This window comes from Anoplopoma fimbria, chromosome 1, assembly GCF_027596085.1.
Source record: "Anoplopoma fimbria isolate UVic2021 breed Golden Eagle Sablefish chromosome 1, Afim_UVic_2022, whole genome shotgun sequence".
Lineage (NCBI taxonomy): Eukaryota > Metazoa > Chordata > Actinopteri > Perciformes > Anoplopomatidae > Anoplopoma > Anoplopoma fimbria.
In genome coordinates this window covers 14,380,892-14,399,100 of record NC_072449.1, presented here as the reverse complement: position 1 = coordinate 14,399,100, position 18,209 = coordinate 14,380,892, and the positions used below count along the sequence as shown (strand labels likewise).

Here is an 18,209-nt window from a genome sequence, read left to right as displayed (position 1 = left end):
GCCAGGCATTTGCATTAGCTATAGAAAGGTCTCTTTTTTTGCTATTGTCGTCAATAAATACAACCTGCAACTTATGCATAAATTGGGGATTTCTGTGCATGAAGTTCTTATAAATTCAAAATCTACCATAACCAACAATTAAAAATGTACTCTGTGATTTCAATCTATTATATTTCATGTGAGTTTTTTCCCTAGGATATGCAATCACTTGGTTTTAGATGTGTTCAAATAATGTTCGTGAATATGCGAAATACATGGGTCTGTGACACTTAACCCAGTTAGTGACCCACTAAAGACTTCAACAGTGGGGGGGCTATGGAAAAATCTTGTGAGAGATTTCCAGTCGTCAGATTCTTGAGTTTCCACCGAGCTGTTGTGTTCAGCCACTGGTTCAGCGACCACCCATACCACCCACCATATTCTCCATTTCTAAATCCAATAAAAGAGGTTCTTTTTCTGAAGGAGTATGACCGCTATCACCTCGTATGCATGCCTCTACTCCTGGCAAAGGAGAATGCGTGTGTTGAAGGAGATGTGGGGGCTTTCAGCGGCTGGATCCGTCACTAAACATTATTTATTTTATTTTATTTTTTTGCATTTTATTTGTTACTTTGTGTTAAGAGTTCCCTTTTATATCTTACTTAATGTTTTCTCATACAAAACAGAAGTGTTACAAAATATTGCATTTTGGAGAAAATAATAGTAAAATAGTTTTTTACTGTATTGCACTTATGTATATTTAAGTAAATATATATTAAGTAAATATATTTTTAATGTATATTTAAGTAAATATACATTGCTGTAACAATCTTTTGCTACCAGCTACAGTGATAGGATATGCATAGTAGTCTTTTGTGTTGAGCACATACAAAGATCGATTTATATGATGGCATGTCCGTTGTTCAGAATGTAGTGAATGTTTTTGCTATAGATTTGAGAAAATGAGCCATAAAACATGTGTTATAAGGTGAAGTGAACACAATGTTACAATGTTACAATGTAAGCCATCAGTCACTGCATCATACAGATCGGACTACTTATCAGTGTAGCTAACAGGAGTTATCCTGGACATCTGAGCAGATCTGAGCTGGGTACGATTTAATTTACGTTTTGATGTGCTCTAGAAAAATAACATTAACATCACACAGTGAGACTAAAAGCTGTGTCAGAGGTCACACAGCCCACAGTTACTACTCATCATGGTGTTAATATGGAATGTCAAATAAAATATGAATTACTTTAAGGTAGGGATGGGCAGATGAAGCCTCACCTTTGGATTTTCTTACTGTTTTTCCTGAGAAGATTTAAAGCTTCAAGGCTTCCTTCTCAGCAAGAACAGCGACACCTTTTGGCACAGAGAAATTAAAGCAGCTGTTCAAGAGTGGGGCTGAGGTTCTGCCTTAACATCTCTCTGTTTCAGTCCCAAAAAGTCTGTTAGAGGCTAGCTGGGATCCAGCGAGGCAGCCACAGACAGTTTCTTTGAAAAATTTGATGGACAAGTTGTTTTTTAAATTCCTCCCTCTCAGCACCAAAATATCAGACTTATGTGCTTAGAGAGGCCAGAGCTGCATTGTGTGGTTCTCTTTGGTCATACAGTGCAGCCTTTGCAGTATAGCATAGGTACCCACAATTTATAAAAACATTTACAGTGTCATTTATTTCTCCTTTCCTCTAATGTACCCAAATGTTACTCCCTTGTTCCCCATAATTGGTTTTCTTTTGCTGTATCTAGATTTAAGTACCATTAGGAACCAGTCAGTATTTTCTATGTACTGACCCATGTGACAAAATTACACTGTAAATTGTAGGGTGTAATAGAAGTGTAACCCAACCGAATAGACCGAAAAAATTCTCAGATTGACATTTTTTTTTTTATTTGCCGCCAGCTCGAGTACTAGTACCACTACTGCCTCTCTGCTGTGTATGCTGACTTAGTTCCTTGTATGTGTGTGTGCTTGTATGTCCTTGTGTGCTTCACAAGTCTGTTAATTGCATCCTCGTTTCCCTCACTTGCGTCTTTTCCTTGAGAGTGATAGACTTTATATTTAATCTTTGATCTGTCTTCAGGTAGCCATCCCTACCTTTAGTTAATGTTAAAACATGAAAGTCTCTTTCTGGAGTCAGATTTCAGTTTGTCCATTCTTGGCTGCTGTAGAAACATGGCAGTGCAGGATGGAGATCAAAAGACTACGACTACTTAGTTTAAGGTGATTATATACTGATTAAAACATAGTTATGAATATTAAATTAATTTCTGCCAATTAACCCTCCTTAATGTTACACACTTTTCCTTTAATCAAGGCCTATTTTTTTAATGTAAATGTCGCATTGGCATTGATAGTCCATGCGTTAGTTACTAAAGGTTTATTTTTTTCAATTAATGTTGCACTTTTATGAAGGCTACTTGCATTTCTTTTGTGTTTGTGTGTGTGGGAGAAGCTGCTCTCCTTGGCAAGACCCGCCTTGTTTTGCACTGTAGCGTCTAGGATTGGCCGGCATCCACTGGCTCCCCATACAACAAAGAATACAGTTCAACATTCTCCTCATTACATACAAAGCCCTTCACAACCTGGCCCCTTCATCCTTTCTGACCTCCTGCACGGACACACTCCCACCCTCAACCTCAGATCCACCAACAACAACCTCCTCACCCCCCCTACCCGCTCTAAGCACCAAAGCTGGGGGGACAGGGCCTTCTCCACTGCTGCCCCCTCCCTCTGGAACTCTCTCCCCTAGCACCTCAGACATTCCCCGTGACTCGGCACTTTTAAAACTGCACTCAAAACTCTTCTATTTAAATCTACTTTCAACCTGTGATGCTAGTTATGTATGTTTTTCTTTTGTTTATCACCTGTATAATGTTATCTCTCTGCCTTTTTTTTTTTTTATATATTCTTATTGCTTTTATTGTTTCTGTCCATGTCAAGTGCCTTTGAGTACCTTTTAAATTAAATTAAATGTATTATTATATTTAAGTGCGCAAGGGAGAGAGAGCTAGAGAAAGCAAGAGTGGGATTTAAAAAAGGACCATTTGGCCTTTGATAACTCTTGGTCTTACCGTGTGAATCAGTGGGGACTGGGAGTGCGTGGAACTGGTTTGTTCAGTGGGTGTGAATAAGTGACTGGATGACTCCACCACACTATTAACACATTTTATCCCATTCAAGTTAGAGACAAACTATAATTTAGAAGATAAAATAGATGGCTGTGCATTGATTTACAGAGTATGGCTTTATTGCTGTCAGCCAGTGTTTTATTTTATATAACACTGAATCGTACAATTGGCTGCCCTACTTCCACTTAATCCCAGTAGAAACTACAAACATACCCGCTCATCACAATTCGACTCAACTTTCTATATACTGACCCAGGCGTCAAAAGGAACTTCCACTTCCTGCCCTAAACCAGCCATAATTTCTGCAATTTACTTTCTCCTAATTTCCTGGCCTCTTCAAGCAACATGAGATTAATCACAAGCCTTTCCTAAAACAATTTCAATACTCAGTTGTAACCTATACCAGTACCTCAAAGTCCATAGTGGACCTAGAAAAGCCACAAAAAATACAGACGACAAAAAACCTTTGGATTTGTTCTTAGAAAATCTTTCTGTATTTACATGTTTGAACAGACAAGCAGGTACAGACAAAGAGTGCTTATATACAGAGCAGCACAAGATGTTAAAATGAGTGCTAAAACAATACAGTATTTACAGATTGACTACAGCGGAAAGTACAGACTAAGAACAAGCTTTATCACAAAACTTCTGGTACTCTACACAGTATCACAAATTCCATGAACTGTACAGTTAAAAACCAAACAATGGTAAATCTACATGAAATCCAATGATTCTCCAATTGAGAAGCACTGAATTATATATATTTACATTATATATACATATTATAGTGTATAAGCATGTATGTTTTCATACATATATAGCTACCTATGGTGCAAAAGCAGCAAAAGAAAGTAGAATGTATGGAATTCAATACTACAAAATAAAAGGTTTTTCGCTAAATGGGCTGACTGACAAAATAACGTTACACCATACATGACCAATATACTGGCAAAAGAAAAGTTGAGCATAGGTAAATAATGTTCGCTCAAAGTCCTAAGGGTCTGAAGTGAACAGAGGGTTACTGGTCAGTCATTCAAAAACAGAAGAGATTGTCAATAATACTTCAAGTTCATGCAAATATATAAACCATTAAAAATGAAAAAAATAAACTTTTTCCCTGTTGACCAACCAGCTGTGCAACTTTCCCTTCATTGTGACTCGGAAGGTGCAAAACAAAAGGAGGGAGGGAGAGAGAGAGGGAGGGAGGCTGGACGTTCCTGTGCAGGTTATGGAATAGAGTCGGAGCGCAGAACGGGCACTTGGTGGGGAGGGACAGTCTCCGTATCGGTCTCATCCTGGCTGGAGGGGCTGCTCACTGTGGCAGTGTTGGGTTGTGGTGTGATGGTGATGGTGGTGGTAGTGGTGGTGGTGGTGGGTGCGGTACTGTTGCTGGTGCTAGTGCTGCTGGTGGCCGGCGCTGTGGTCTGCTCTTCTTTGGGCTGCTTACTGGCGAACTCTGTGATGCTGAAGACAAACTGGAGGCAGCCCAGTTTGATGTAGCTGCCATGGTGGAGCAGGGCCGTGCCCTCCCAACCCGCCCCGCTGCCTCCGATCAGGCTAGAGCTGCTTGCCTTACAGCTGCAACACAGCTCGGAGCTGCCCTGAGGCTGGCTGCTCATTACTCCACCAGCCGGCATCAAAGCCACCACAGAGCTCGGACCCTCGTCATCCTCCCGCTTCTTACTGCGACCTGCACCGAGAACACAGGGAGAACTTTGGAACAGGCACCCACACAGGCTGTGACATGTGAACGCAGTCACTACAGTTTACAAAAGAGGGAGGATACTTCCACTGCAAATCTTGCACTTAAGCCAAATGTGAAATGCATGGTACGGCTCGGCTTTGCTCGGTTGGACTTGCTTTCCGTACCACGTACTTTTCTAGATTTTATTTTCCACTTTATATTTGCTAGATGTGCTAGTGACGATTGTCTCTGACCAATCAGTGGTCTGCAGTGTTTAACTTCCACCTTTTAGTATCATCTCAGCTTGCTTGGAACCTTGACAAAAAAAAAAGCACCAAACACCAGGTACTATCCGTAACTTTTACAAATGGAAAACCAAAAGCAAGGTTCCAAGCAGGTTGAATCAAACTGGGTGCATGCAGCCCATGCAGGGTTTTAATGCCATTAGAGATGATGGCAGCAAGTGGCAATACAAATGTCACACCAATAGGCAAGTCTTATGCAGCACTTCATCTGCATGGTATGGCTCGGCTTTACTCAATCAACTGGTAATGGTTTTCCATTAGCAAAAGTTGTGGCCAGTATCTGGTACATTTTTTGGTAGCACGATACTAGTTGATTCACTCCTCCCATCCCATGAATTTCACCTCTTTGGTGTGTGTGTGTGTGTGTGTGTGTGTGTGTGTGTGTGTGTGTGTGTGTGTGTGTGTGTGTATAACATTTATATAATAATAATAACATTTGCAACACCAGCATCATCCTGTCATTGACACAATGCACTATGGAAGATTTTAGCTGTGCTTTTTGACAATGAAAGAGCACAGTTGAAATCTTCTCTGGAGCATAATTGTTTTGACTGCTTCACTGATGACCATCCATACTGCACATACTATGAATACTGGAGAGAGTGTGAGAATGAGATGTACTAACGTATGATGCCTTGGACTTTGGCCACCAGCCCGCATGGTGGAGACGGAGAGGCCTTCTCTGAGAAGTCACATGAGTAGAGGACGTTGTCCACTGTGGTGCCGTGTTCGCTGTAGTTGAGCAACTCATAATGCTTGGTATTCTACAAAGGACACACACACACACACACAATTAATTTACACTATATCCAACAACAGAAACTAATGTGCCTAATAGGTGGAGGTGGAGAATGATGGTAGAGTACATTAACATATGTCTGCATTTAAGCAGTACAGCAGTTTAAAAGCCCATACCTCATCATAGAAAATACAAGCGTGTTTCCCCGATATGTAGTTGCAACGACCGTAGTTTGTAAGGCACACATCCATGTCAGCACCTGTACAAACACAGAAGGATAGTAATTTCAGTTATATGGAAACATTCCATAATGCTCATCTAAGACAAAGTTCAAATACATTGTTGCCAGATTTAGTTAGTGTAGATTCCATTCAAATAATGTTCCACCATACTCCTTTTTTTTGCCGTATCATCATGTCTTCAAACTTAAAACATAAGTACAATGTATGAACTGTCACCAAATTCAGTAGTCAGGGGTGTGCAATGTCTGATTGCCAATACAGTACCCAAATTTGGTACAGATACCTATACAATACTTTTGGGATAAAAAGGAAGCCAAAGTTGTCGACCAGTGGCTCCCAACTTGGGGGGGGTCGATACCCCCGAGGAAGTCACAAGCTCTATCTGAGGGTTCATAAAGTCATTGCCTGGACAGGAAATACACACGTCTGCTACATCACATTGTTTTTGTTTTTGTTATTTTTCCTTTAGTCTTTTCTATTTTATTGTGAAGTACTAAATAGTTGTACCTCTCCAAAACCTCTAAAAACTCTTCCGATGAGAATGTTAACACTCCTTCTCTTAACCCTTTGTTGCACAAGACTTTCAAAACATTTTAATGCTCAACATGGTTAAACAATTATCTATGTTCATTTTCAATGTGATAGATAGCTGTAATGTTATGTACAGTTATGATATCACGCAGGACTTTAAAAAAATGTTAATATTTTGTTTTTATTATTACAAGTCATTCTATTAATTTTCCTGTCTGGCTATGTAGAGGGACATTTTGTTTACTCGTCTAACTGAAACTTGCACTTTTTCTTGGGTCAGAAATGACCAACCAACAACAGAATTAGTTTTTCTGAAAAGAGACGAAATATAATCATACTGCTGTAAAATATATTTTTGCAGCAATTCTGATTTAAAAAACAAACTAGATCTACTTTAAATATAGTCATTTGAGTTAATAAATTAATACATATTTGTAGTCTGGTGCCCCATGTTAGGAAATAAAACACTGCAGAGGTACCTTCCCGGATGAGTCATTTGTAGATAAAACACAATAAAATGCCCTCTAGGGGAGAAAACGTGATGCAGGGCCCTCTAGGGTGCCCTTCTAGGAGGGAAAAACAAACCAAAAAAATCCAAGGTTCCTATCAACTTCCATTGAGAATACATACGCGTCATTCTTGACCCATGTTGTGCATTATTGGAGTAGTGTTACAAAAATGTATTTATGTAAAATAAGTGTTTGTGACTGAGATGCACAGATTGACATTTTTATTAGCACAATCCCCATTTATATTTTTGCTGATTTATATTTTCTTTCTGTCAGCAGAGCTCCTAACTAACTTTTTGACCACTGTCCCAGAACGTCACCAGAAAATACTTTCAACCGTCCAGAGGTCATGTTAACCCTATTGCAAAAAAGCACGTTATTCAAATGACTAAGAAAGAAGTGATTGTATTTGTATTCAAATATTTGCTGTGACAAAAAAAAAGATTCTCTGAGCAGCATGCATGGGAATGAATTACAATTAACTGTCTGATAGGGTTAGTTGTTCCACAAGTGTTGAAGATTGTTGTTCAATGGCTTAGTTGTGACAAATTGCAAGCCTCATGAAATATGAGACTGACTTGCCGGTCGTGACCTATCAGCTGAAAATCGTCTAGTTTCAATCAGTAGCAGTAATTAATGGGTGTGGCTCAAGTTTGTGACGATAAAAACAACTTAGTCGAGGAATTCAATTAAATATTGAGTAATAGTGCATAACAGGCAAACATATATAATGAAATCATTCAGTGGGTCACTTTTGACCCACGTTGTGCATCAGAGGGTTAAAAAGACACATTTCATAGTGTTGATACTCAACCCTACTCACCACCCAGTACCTGGGGCATATCAGGGCAACTGTTAACATGTCACAATATGCAGGAGCACATACAACAGGCAACTGTCACTGTGATACAGTCAGCATGTCTTACCTGATCCTATGTATAAGGTCCTATAGCACATGCTGACAGCTCCTCCTTTTCCTGTTAGAGGGTAGAAGACAGCTCGGGCCTGCACCTTCTTCTGACCTGGTAGGAAGAGATTCAGCTTGTGAACTTCTGGAATATTTTCAGAAAAGTCTCTAAAAGCCTCTAAATCAGACATTAGATGACACCTAAACCCACTTTTAAAAAATAACAAAGCATCACAACCCAATTCATTTTAGGCCTTATATATTCATAGAGAAAAGAGCAAACTTTTGTGCAAATGACTGTTGCTGACCGTTTTAACTGCCATTTCATGTTATTGAAAACACGTTAAATACTTTATGAATGAGACCAAATAAATACATTGAGAGTCAACTGGCTCCTGGTTTTTTTCCTCTCATCAGTAACGTTTTTTTCAGACAAAAACATTTTCAAATTCGAGCCCAAGCTTCTCTATGAGCCATCCATAATGAATCGCCATAACAAATCTAAAGCTTTAATTTTTTTTTTCTTCCCCGATTCTGCAAATTTGGGACACAACAATATGGAAACTGATCTCTTAAAATTGTGTCCTCTGATAAAAAAGGGAGAGATTATAAAAGCAAGGTCTGGGAAGTAGTTGACTCTGCAAAAGATGGGTTAACATACTGGGTGGGGGAGAGAGAGAGAGAGAGCGAGAGAGAGAGACAGAGGGAGAGAGACCAAGAGAGAGAGACAGAGAGAGACAAAGAGACAGAGGGAGACAAAGAGAGAGAGACAGAGAGAGGGCGAGAGACAGAGGGAGAGAGACCAAGAGAGAGAGACAGAGAGACAAAGAGAGAGAGAGAGAGAGAGACAGAGAGAGGGCGAGAGACAGAGAGGGAAATAAAGAGAGAGAAGACAGGAGGATTATTGCTTGCCATGTTTGATGATTGAAGCTTTGAACTGTTGCATAATTATGTTTTTACCAGCAATGGAGGTATATGAGCTCACTGTCCATGTAGCCATGGAGTCATTATAAGCTGACAATTATAAACTGACCATTCGGCCTTGTAATGACCATGTATAACACAACGATAAACACAGGCTATGCATGATTCATCCCAGTCCTGAATGATGAAAACCAGTCTAATGAGGCTCAGGAGTTACACTCATTAGGAAATGCGACCACAATGGAACTTTTCTACACAGTGTTGCACACATGGAATAACGATCCCTTCTCCAGTGTGTAGAGTTGTGTAAATTTGTTATAGCAAAAAACAACACAAGTGTGCCGTCATTGTGTGAAAGGTTTATACGCAGAAAAACGTGAGCCATTTGTGTTTTGTTTTTTCATCCTCGGTGTGGAAAGGCCTTAAAACAATCAGAATATGCACTAGTCTTTCATACTGGGATTAAAGTTATGAGTAATCTACAATTATCAAAAAAAGTTATACTGCAGATAAGATTCAAAAATATTTGGCAGCCTAATAAAATCAACTGCGACCCAGACAAGAAATGAGATTTGAAACCAAACTGGATGGCAGTGTCAGATGTAAGTTTGTGTCTTACTGTCGGGGCAGGGTGATGGGGTTTTGGGGATAGCGCTGGTGGCTGGGGGAGGCGGAGTGCTGGGCACTTTAGGGGGGAAAAGCTGCTGGATCCTCTGCCAGGCCAGGAGCTTAATCATCTCTGCATCCAGTTTGTCCAGCTCAATCCCTACACACACAGGACCATTAGTCACTTTGCTTCATCACAGCATGACAGATATACAATAGCACAATGGTTCAGTATTGTCAGATGTCACTATTGAGTGAGCACACTTACCTCTTTCCTCATCCTTTCGGTCTTTCATGCAGCTGGACAGGTTAGCGATGGAGGACAGAGTGCTGGGCAGCAGTGAGCCCACCAGTTCAGGACCAGCCTTTATGTCTGTAGAGGAGAAAGATGCCGGGGCGGCCTGTCGTCAAAGAACTGAAACTGATCTGGAAGCTTGCACATGGACATCTGACTGGATGGGAACTTTATACATGTATGTAGAACAACCTATTTACAACTACATATTATGCTATCTAAAAGCGTTGTTTACGAAAGAAAAACTATTTCTAGCTCTTAATTCAGCTGCAGCAAATTCAGCTCCATTTGGTTTCTCTTCTCCCAATGTTTGTCATATCACACTGATGTTTTGCTGACACCTGAAAAAGCTGTGAAATGTTTGCCACTGACCACAAGAGGGAGCTGTTGGGCTATGGTATGCTATAAAGTAAAGTGAAAGTGGCAAGCAGTGTGTAGTGGGAATGTTTAAATGAGCTAACGAGATGCAAAAATGAGCACAGACTTGATGCAACTCCTTTCTACAAAAAGACAATGTGTTGCATTGCTGAGGTCTGTAGCTCCACTTCCTTCAGTCATTAAAAGGACTTACAATGTCTTTAACAATCTTTAAGTGTTTTGGACAACTGGAGCCTGGCCCTTAACAAAAATGAACTCAAGCACATTAACTACTGACACAAAGAACAGACTAAATAAAAAAAAGTAGTAACATCCTGTGCTGATGCTAACATTCATTATGAGAGTAGTTTGAGGCGTTTTTAATTTGGCCCACATGAATTTTATTTCCATGTTTTAACTAGGCAGATAAAGTATGTCACTAGACTAAACTCTTTAAATAGTCTGGTGGTTCTGTGACTGTTCTGACTCACTACCTTTTCCAACTTTCTCACAAAACTGAAATAACAAAAAGACAAGTTATATGATCCAAGCAAGGATGACTGATTGTTCCAGTGAAGGGAAATTTGTTCTTGAGATATTTCCAGGAATAAGATGCTTGGTGGTCTGGACTAAATTGTTTCCCTTAGCTTTCCCCACACATTATGACTCTACATCTCGTGTTTTCTTGGGTTTGGGAGACACATGGAGCAGCCACTGTAGACCGAGTGTCAATATGCTTTTTACAGAGGAGAACTGCGCTCTTTTAAGCTATGAGGACATAATCTCCTCCCAAACAACTGCAATGTAATTAATAAAAACATGGGTGAATATAAAATACACATTCTGGAAACATAATACATTTATAAATAAATTAATACCTCAATAGTTGAGTTAAAGAACCAAGGCTGCTAAGGTGTTTAACAGTTATTTTCACAATGATCCCTACAGAACCTCCAATGAGCCTGGGAGGCCAATCATCAGAGAGCAGTTTATTGGTTCAGGAGTGTGTACCTGTAGTAGGTGATGGCGACCCCAGCTTGGTTGGGTCGTGCTCCTGGTTGCCTTTAGTTGGTGTGTCTGAGCGGGCGCTGCAGGTGATGGAGTAGGTGGGCTTTTCGTCGCTGCTCATACACTCCTCCAGGAGCTCTGCCTGGCTCCGGTGGTTCTGCTGGCCACTGCGGGGCCATATTGTCAGGGCAGTGGGACAGATTTTCTGAGCACAGGCCTCTGCAGTACTCTCAGGCTCCTTTTTAACCATTTCTGCTCCTATGTGGTTCACCAGCCCAGAGGCAGGAGCAGAGTCTGGGGGTGTTGTAGTGGGCTTCAGTCTGTGCTGCAGCTCAGCCGGCCTGCAGGAGTCTGAGGCCCTGTTACAGTCTACAGGTCCGTTGGCTTTGGGGGGCTGAATCTCCTCTGCTAGAGGTCCGTTAGGTTTCCTACAGTTTTGACATGGTGGTGTGTTGCATTTACAAACTCTCGGCTCTGCAAGCGTGTCCCTTGAAAAAGAGGCCCCCTGGGGGTCATCAGGTGTACTGCAGGGTTTAGAGCAGGGGCCGGGGTAAGAAGTCCTTTCAAAAGAAGTTTTCATGTCCTCAGATGTTACACATGATTTAGCACTGGTTTTCTGCTCAGAAACCCATTCTGCTGACGTTGTTACTGATGACAGGGTGGTCGCTGTGGATGAAGCCTTCTGCTTGATGGATAGGTGTCGCATGATGCTGCACTGGAGGGCGATGACATCCTGAAGCCACTGTTCAACACAGCAGAGGTATGTTTAAATAGAGGAAGCAGCCACCTTCCCAAAATCATTAACATGTTTTTTTTATACAGAGCATACAAGAGATAAGCCGTTGTTGCAGATGATTCCTGTTAGACTGATTCAAAATGACAAATGACATGGGACAAACTGTGTCATGTTGTTGTCTGCCTACCTCCTGCTGCTCTGCCTCTGAGGTGGGGTGCTTTGAGGGCTGGTGGTCAGGCACACCGCTACAAACCAGCTCCAACTGGCGCACTCCTGCAGGAATCAGCATGGGGGGAGGATTCTGGTACTGGGACTTGATGGCATCTGGCACCTGAATCCAAACAGTGATTGTAAGAAATAATGTAATTTCTTTACTCAAACATTTCCTAATAGAGTGATGACACTGAATGAACAGAGTATTTTCTTGCTTCAATTTCTACTTCAGCTGCTGTGATAGAATTAATCTGAAGAAACTATTTGTTGCAGTGTTATGTACAGAGGTGCCAGTTGTTCTATCGTTTCTGTTCTGTTAGCATAGAGTATTTAACAAGAGGAAACCAAACCCATTTTTTAAGACAAGAATGATCAGTTATTGCATGAATCCACTAACCATCACCATCCCTGCACCGTTGGCTTGTTTTAGCAATTCAGAGCTGAGCACACAAAAACTTTTTGGGATATCCTTTAGTAGCCCCCACCCCAGAGAATCACTGATGACTGCAACAAATTGCTACCAGTAGGCTGTCTACACCCTCACACAGTCTACCTTGATGGTCTTCTTTTTGTGCTGGTGGGTTGTGCGCCGGTTGGGTGCGTTCTGCCGATGGACTCTACTCAGGAAATCCAACTTGACTGCATGCTGGGACATCCTGTCCTGGAAATGGTCAAACAGCTGACAGCGGCTGGACAGGCTCAGGCTCCTCTGATTCAGCTGCAAATCAGACACACATTAGAAAGGGAAAACTGAGCAAAAAAAGTTGTTTTAGCTCTGAGCCAAGACCAATGCCTCTTACCACTAAGTGCTCAATATGGTTTGGACACATCCATTTGCCAGCAGGTAAAGCTGTGAGTGGAGGGTCCAGACAGTCCATGTGGAACAGAAGAGGACAATAGTCACACTGGATCAGTGGAGCCAGCCTGCAACTCCTGTGAGAGGAAATACAAGGAAACCAGTACAAGACATGAGACATCTCCGGTCTGTGCGTACCTTTGCAAATAATGTAATCTGGTACTAACCTGTTGCATGAAAAGCAGACTTTGACTGGAAGAGGGACCAGACCATTGGGATCCAGCTCATGCTGAGGCCTCCTGAATGGCTTCCCCAGTAGCTCCTCTTTTCTCCTCCGTTTACTGCTGCCTAGAAATCCAAACGATCCAACCCAGAAATCTTTATGAATCAGACATCTCAAGCGCTCAATACAATCCAGGCACACTGTGTTAACAAGGTGCGGTTCTTTGTTTTTGTAAGGGATGTGAATCTTTCAGTATTTCACAATTTAATTCTTGTGGTCACGATTTCAGATTCAAATTTAATTCAGTACATAGAGATGTTTATTGCAGGATCTACTCCAGTCCGCTGTGCATGACAGCAGAGTAAAGTGTATAAGGTGATGGAGTTTTTATGTATTTAAAAAAGTCATCAACTTTATGACTTAATCAACTTATTGCATTAGTGTAAACTCACAAAAGGTAACATTTATTCTTGCTAAACTTTCGTTTTTAGTATTTCTAAATTCTCAAGACTTGAAGAATGACAAGATCAAGTTATACAAAAAAATAAAAATGCTGTCTGCTACATAAAAAAAACAACTTAGTCGGATTTTATTTCACGAAACTTCCCGATTTCAAAAATAATTTGTGCACAAAATAAGACTTTCGAATATTCAGTGTGATTTTTTAACAAATCACACATAATGTCCATGTCTCCGTGTCTAACTGAGCGCAGGAGATGAAGCACGGAGCGGTGATCTGCTTTCAGCTTTCTACATCTTCCTGTCGCTCACTTTGAAAGCTTCACAAAGAGGAGGAGAGAAGAATCTGGATTCTTACATGAATCAGTTTTTTCCTGCACCTCTAGTTTTAATCTATTAACATCCCACATCTTGCCTTGTCTACTTCTAGTTTGGTAATACTTTCACCAAGAAGGGTCGTTTAAAGAGTTTCCCCAACCTTTGGCTCTGAATCCAATTAATTGAAAATAACATAGTTTGCTAAACTCATGCTCACATGACAACTTAGCAGCTCCCATAGTTGGAGTCATTAGCAATTTAGGACCCAAAAAGGTTACCAGGCCGTGAAGTGCCATTTTTCCCTTCACCCTGAAGTAATTTGCTGACTTACCTGGTAGTGCAGTGGTGCAGGTGAGCTCACTGGGCAGCTGGAACTGCGTAGGGTTTCTCTCCATAGCGGCTGCTATTAGCAGCTGAAAGGGCCTCTTGAGGAGGCGTGGAGTCGGAGCGGATAGCGTAGCACCCTCAAACTCTGAGCCCTGAACTTCATCCTCGGGCTCTGCTACCTCCTCCTCCCCGTCGTTCTGCTCCTCTGAGGGGGTTGGGGTGGACGAAGTGTTGGAAGTGGGCGTTCCGGGCCGGCTGCTTGGCCTGCTGCTGGTCCTGCGGTCCAAGAGGCGTACCTGGGCCACTCGTAGACCAGGCCCTGCTGCCCCGGCCCCCGGGGGCAGGCCGTCAAGCCGCAGTGGGCCGGCATTGAGCTCCAGCTCCACTGCTGGGGACACTGAGCGCTTAGATGAGGACTTCTCAGGAATGCCGTTGGTCTGCTCTGTCTTCTGCTCTCTCTTCTGATGGCAGCAAACAAAGACCAAAAGACAGATTTATCAAATACTTTTCTCTACATGTTGCCAGCAGCATGGCAGTAAGATGGGTGGGGGACTGGGTTTGTAACAGAGAACATCTGCCACTCACCTTTTTTCGAACATTGCAGCGGTGACACATCCATTCCCCTGGAGGAAGCATTTCTTCACTTAAAGGAGGATTACTGTGTTAAGAAAGTAAAACAATAATCAGTGACTAGCTTCATTATCAATGCAAGCCAATTAATATACATTATTATTTATCGATCATCTTTCAAGACATTATGCTTCAAAGAAAATGCATATCAATGATGTGTAACGATATCCCAATTTCACATTTGAATTATTAATATACATGATTACTTTTCCTAAATATTGTAATTAAGTAAAGTTAATAAAAAAGTAAAATAAAAAGCCCAGTGCCTAAGTAGTTGACGGAACAACTATGAATCAAGGAGATTTATAAGGCAGGACACATCAGCAAAGTCTATAATGTACAGTCTAAACCTCCCACTCATAGGCCAAATGGATCAAGTTACCCCGTGGAATAACACATTGAAGCCCTCTGAGGCAAATGTGTGATTTTTGAGCTATACAATATAAATTGAATTTAAAAATCGAATTGAATTCAAGACAATACACACTTAAGCAGGTTGTTTCGCCCCACTAAGCTGTAATGTGACATAACTCCAAATAGTGAAGATGAAGTCATCCACAGACCTGACCATATTTGGATAAAGCTTTCTGTTTGGTCGCTTCCAGTGACAGTCTGAGCTAAACTCCTGCAAATGCCAAGTTAAAATAATCACGCATGCAGATGTTTAACTGGGAGACATGCAAAGCGGCACCGTAGACGTGCTACAATGAGAAGAGCTTTGTAACACGTCCACAGCAAACACCGCCATAACGCTAACGGTACACCATCCAAGAAAACGACGTCTGTATCGTTTGTGAACCCCTTTACTCAAAGCTGGATTTAAAGGTTGGTAAGATGGCGGTGGAATAGGGGGAAAAAAAGAGCAGGGAGGTCGCCATATTGTAAACACAGGCAGACTCGACTCCATTTTTAGCAGCAGCGGCTCCACTGGCTGCAGCCGCGACAGGAGGGGAGGACTGACTGCAAGCTCATTCTAGCCACCTCAACATTTAGCCCATGCACGTCTGATTAAACTACCGTTGTATTAACACAACGACTGAAAGGATGCTCTGCTTATACGAGCAACCTCATCGAGCGGCACATGTTCTCCAAAGTGTGGGGGACATGTAGCGGTTAGCTACTTGAAGTTACTCGACACCGACATGGATCACATTAGCAGTTGTTGTATTTGCTCGCCAAACCCCATTCAATAAACTTCAGATGTAATTCATTCGCCATCAGGTTTACCAGAAATAAAACACCTAGATGTATGTCATACTGTATGTATAGGTGATGATGCATTTGGCATACGAATGATTATCTGGGCATCACCGTAAATTTAAAAATTCAACTTTACAAAAAGGCTACACAAGGATCGCCCCCGCCGTCTTCGGTTCAGTTGTCCGGGAGAGCAGGCTTCAGTGTGAATATGGGAGGACCCAGCGATGGGTACAGATGAAATGGCATTGAAATAACAACGGGTGTGTGCTGAGCAATAACGACTGGTAAACTCTCACCACATAATTCCCGTACCTCCACTGACATAAAGCATGGCCATGACTCTGCAAGCACACGAAACAGCGAAGCGTGACTTCATTTGGGGAAACCTCCAGTGAAGTAAGTAAGCTAAGCGTTGTGAATACAGCCTCAGCCGCCATGCAGGACGTACCCCTCTGCTTTACAACTCTTTTGCTGAAATAGCTCTCACTTACCAGCACTGGAGGTGGAAGGCTGCAGGGCAGTGGTCACAGCACAGCAGGTCTCCCCCCTCCCGGCAGCTATCGCAGGTGTCGTGGTTGGTGGCCCTGCCGCTCCTCCGGACGTCTCTCACCAACTTCCGACTCCTCTTCTCTACCTCCTCGGACTTCGGGGGCGCCAGCAGTGTCTGGATTTGCTGTAAAAGTGGTTCAACTCGTTAGTACAGGATCACGGCTCCTCGACAGGCGGCGTGTCAAAGGAGTGGCGAGACGTGCAGCTCTATGCCAGCTGTACCGCGCAGTGCTCGGCTCGGAGGGAGCGCTAACGCTGCCGGTTACGTGAGGCCTCCATTATCAACCCGATGGACTGAGCTAGCTCGTCGGCAGGCTATAGTGGTCCGACGACAACACAATTAACACAATGGGAAAATACATCAATCAATACATAAGCAATATGGGAGCATTTCACGTCATTAAAGCCTTCGAGCAGAGCAGCCTCACCTCCATTAAGCCCCCAGAGGTATCCAAATCGTAGACAATTGTCGGGGTCTCCATTTTGTCCCACATTCATCCAGGTGCAGACGTCGCTAAAGGAATTTGCTTTGATACAAATGCCTTCCGAACACAAAGCGATTAGAGCAAACGCCCTGGTAAATGTATTTTACCAAATGTTTGTGACTAGAGGACGGCTCGCCGAGCGATGCGGGCTATCGTTAGCGGGCTAAAGGAGCGAACTACGAAGGCAAGACGTAAACCAGTCAAGGTTGTGAAGCTAACGGTCTCACTAGCTTGTGTTGTGGGCCCCAAAAGGCAACAAAAGTCAACGATAGTTGTGTATTTGAGACACGGGCTTCTAAGCACCACGTTTTATGAGCAGCACCAAGCCTACATATAGTATTTTATAGCAATAGGTCGTTGCTGTTAGCTACACAATCCATCTGCGGCCTAGCTGGCCAGCCATGATTCTTGTTTCTGCTCCTGCAAAAAGGAGCCTTGTAAATCTGCAAACCCCTCCGCTCCCATTGTCAACAAAGCCGACAGAACTGAAGGCTATTCGGCGTGGCGCGGTCCAATGCGCGGTTTCCGAAAGCGTTCGTGATGTATAATCCTCAAATCAGGGTATGTGGAGATGCAAATTTGGTTGATGTTATTGTTGTGAAAAAGGCTGTGCATCTACACAGGCTGCTAGCAACATCCTCTACCAGTTGGCGCAACCGCGAACCGCCGGACGCGCATGCGCATTGTAACGGATATAGATAATCGCGAGGATACGCTGTAACGGAGCGAATAAATTGCATACAACATTGTATCTGGCTACTACACTATTAAAGTATCCTTACCATTCCTGTTGCATTCTTCCGTGGCCGAGATTGCTACTAGCTGTCATTAAAGAGTCCATACTGCGGTTACTGTGAAAATATGAACTGTTGCTTGTATTAATAGCCGTTTTGCCAACGAATGTTACTGATAGGCTACCTCTTTTTCAAAGTGTGCTTTTATCTCCTACATCTACACCGATAATACGGACTTCGTTACTGCTGCTTTCGCAATTTAATAATGACCTCGATTGCCTATTGCTCGCAATTTCACTGTAGTTTTACTGGTTCTA

At 42.3% G+C, this 18,209-nt stretch overlaps 1 protein-coding gene across 3 annotated transcripts; it reads right to left on the bottom strand.

Moving 5' to 3' along the window:
• Window positions 1–3,592: 3,592 nt before the first annotated feature.
• Window positions 3,593–17,987, bottom strand: phf12b (PHD finger protein 12b). Of its 3 annotated transcripts, none has more exons than XM_054602080.1 (15): window positions 17,941–17,987; window positions 16,616–16,797; window positions 14,880–14,952; window positions 14,299–14,755; window positions 13,195–13,315; window positions 12,972–13,104; window positions 12,725–12,889; window positions 12,146–12,289; window positions 11,226–11,964; window positions 9,831–9,935; window positions 9,576–9,722; window positions 8,052–8,147; window positions 6,020–6,102; window positions 5,730–5,868; window positions 3,593–4,805 (listed from the first exon to the last, which is right to left on the bottom strand). In XM_054602080.1, exons 1-15 carry the CDS (start codon window positions 17,941–17,943, stop codon window positions 4,342–4,344), a joined length of 3,051 nt encoding a protein of 1,016 aa, XP_054458055.1. In that variant the 5' UTR covers window positions 17,944–17,987; the 3' UTR covers window positions 3,593–4,341. The 3 variants fall into 3 exon arrangements, with proteins under 3 accessions (XP_054458055.1, XP_054458047.1, XP_054458061.1); XM_054602072.1 differs by lacking the exon at window positions 17,941–17,987 and adding an exon at window positions 17,102–17,806; XM_054602086.1 differs by lacking the exons at window positions 16,616–16,797; window positions 17,941–17,987 and adding an exon at window positions 16,421–16,507.
• Between the last annotated feature and the right edge of the window lie 222 nt (window positions 17,988–18,209).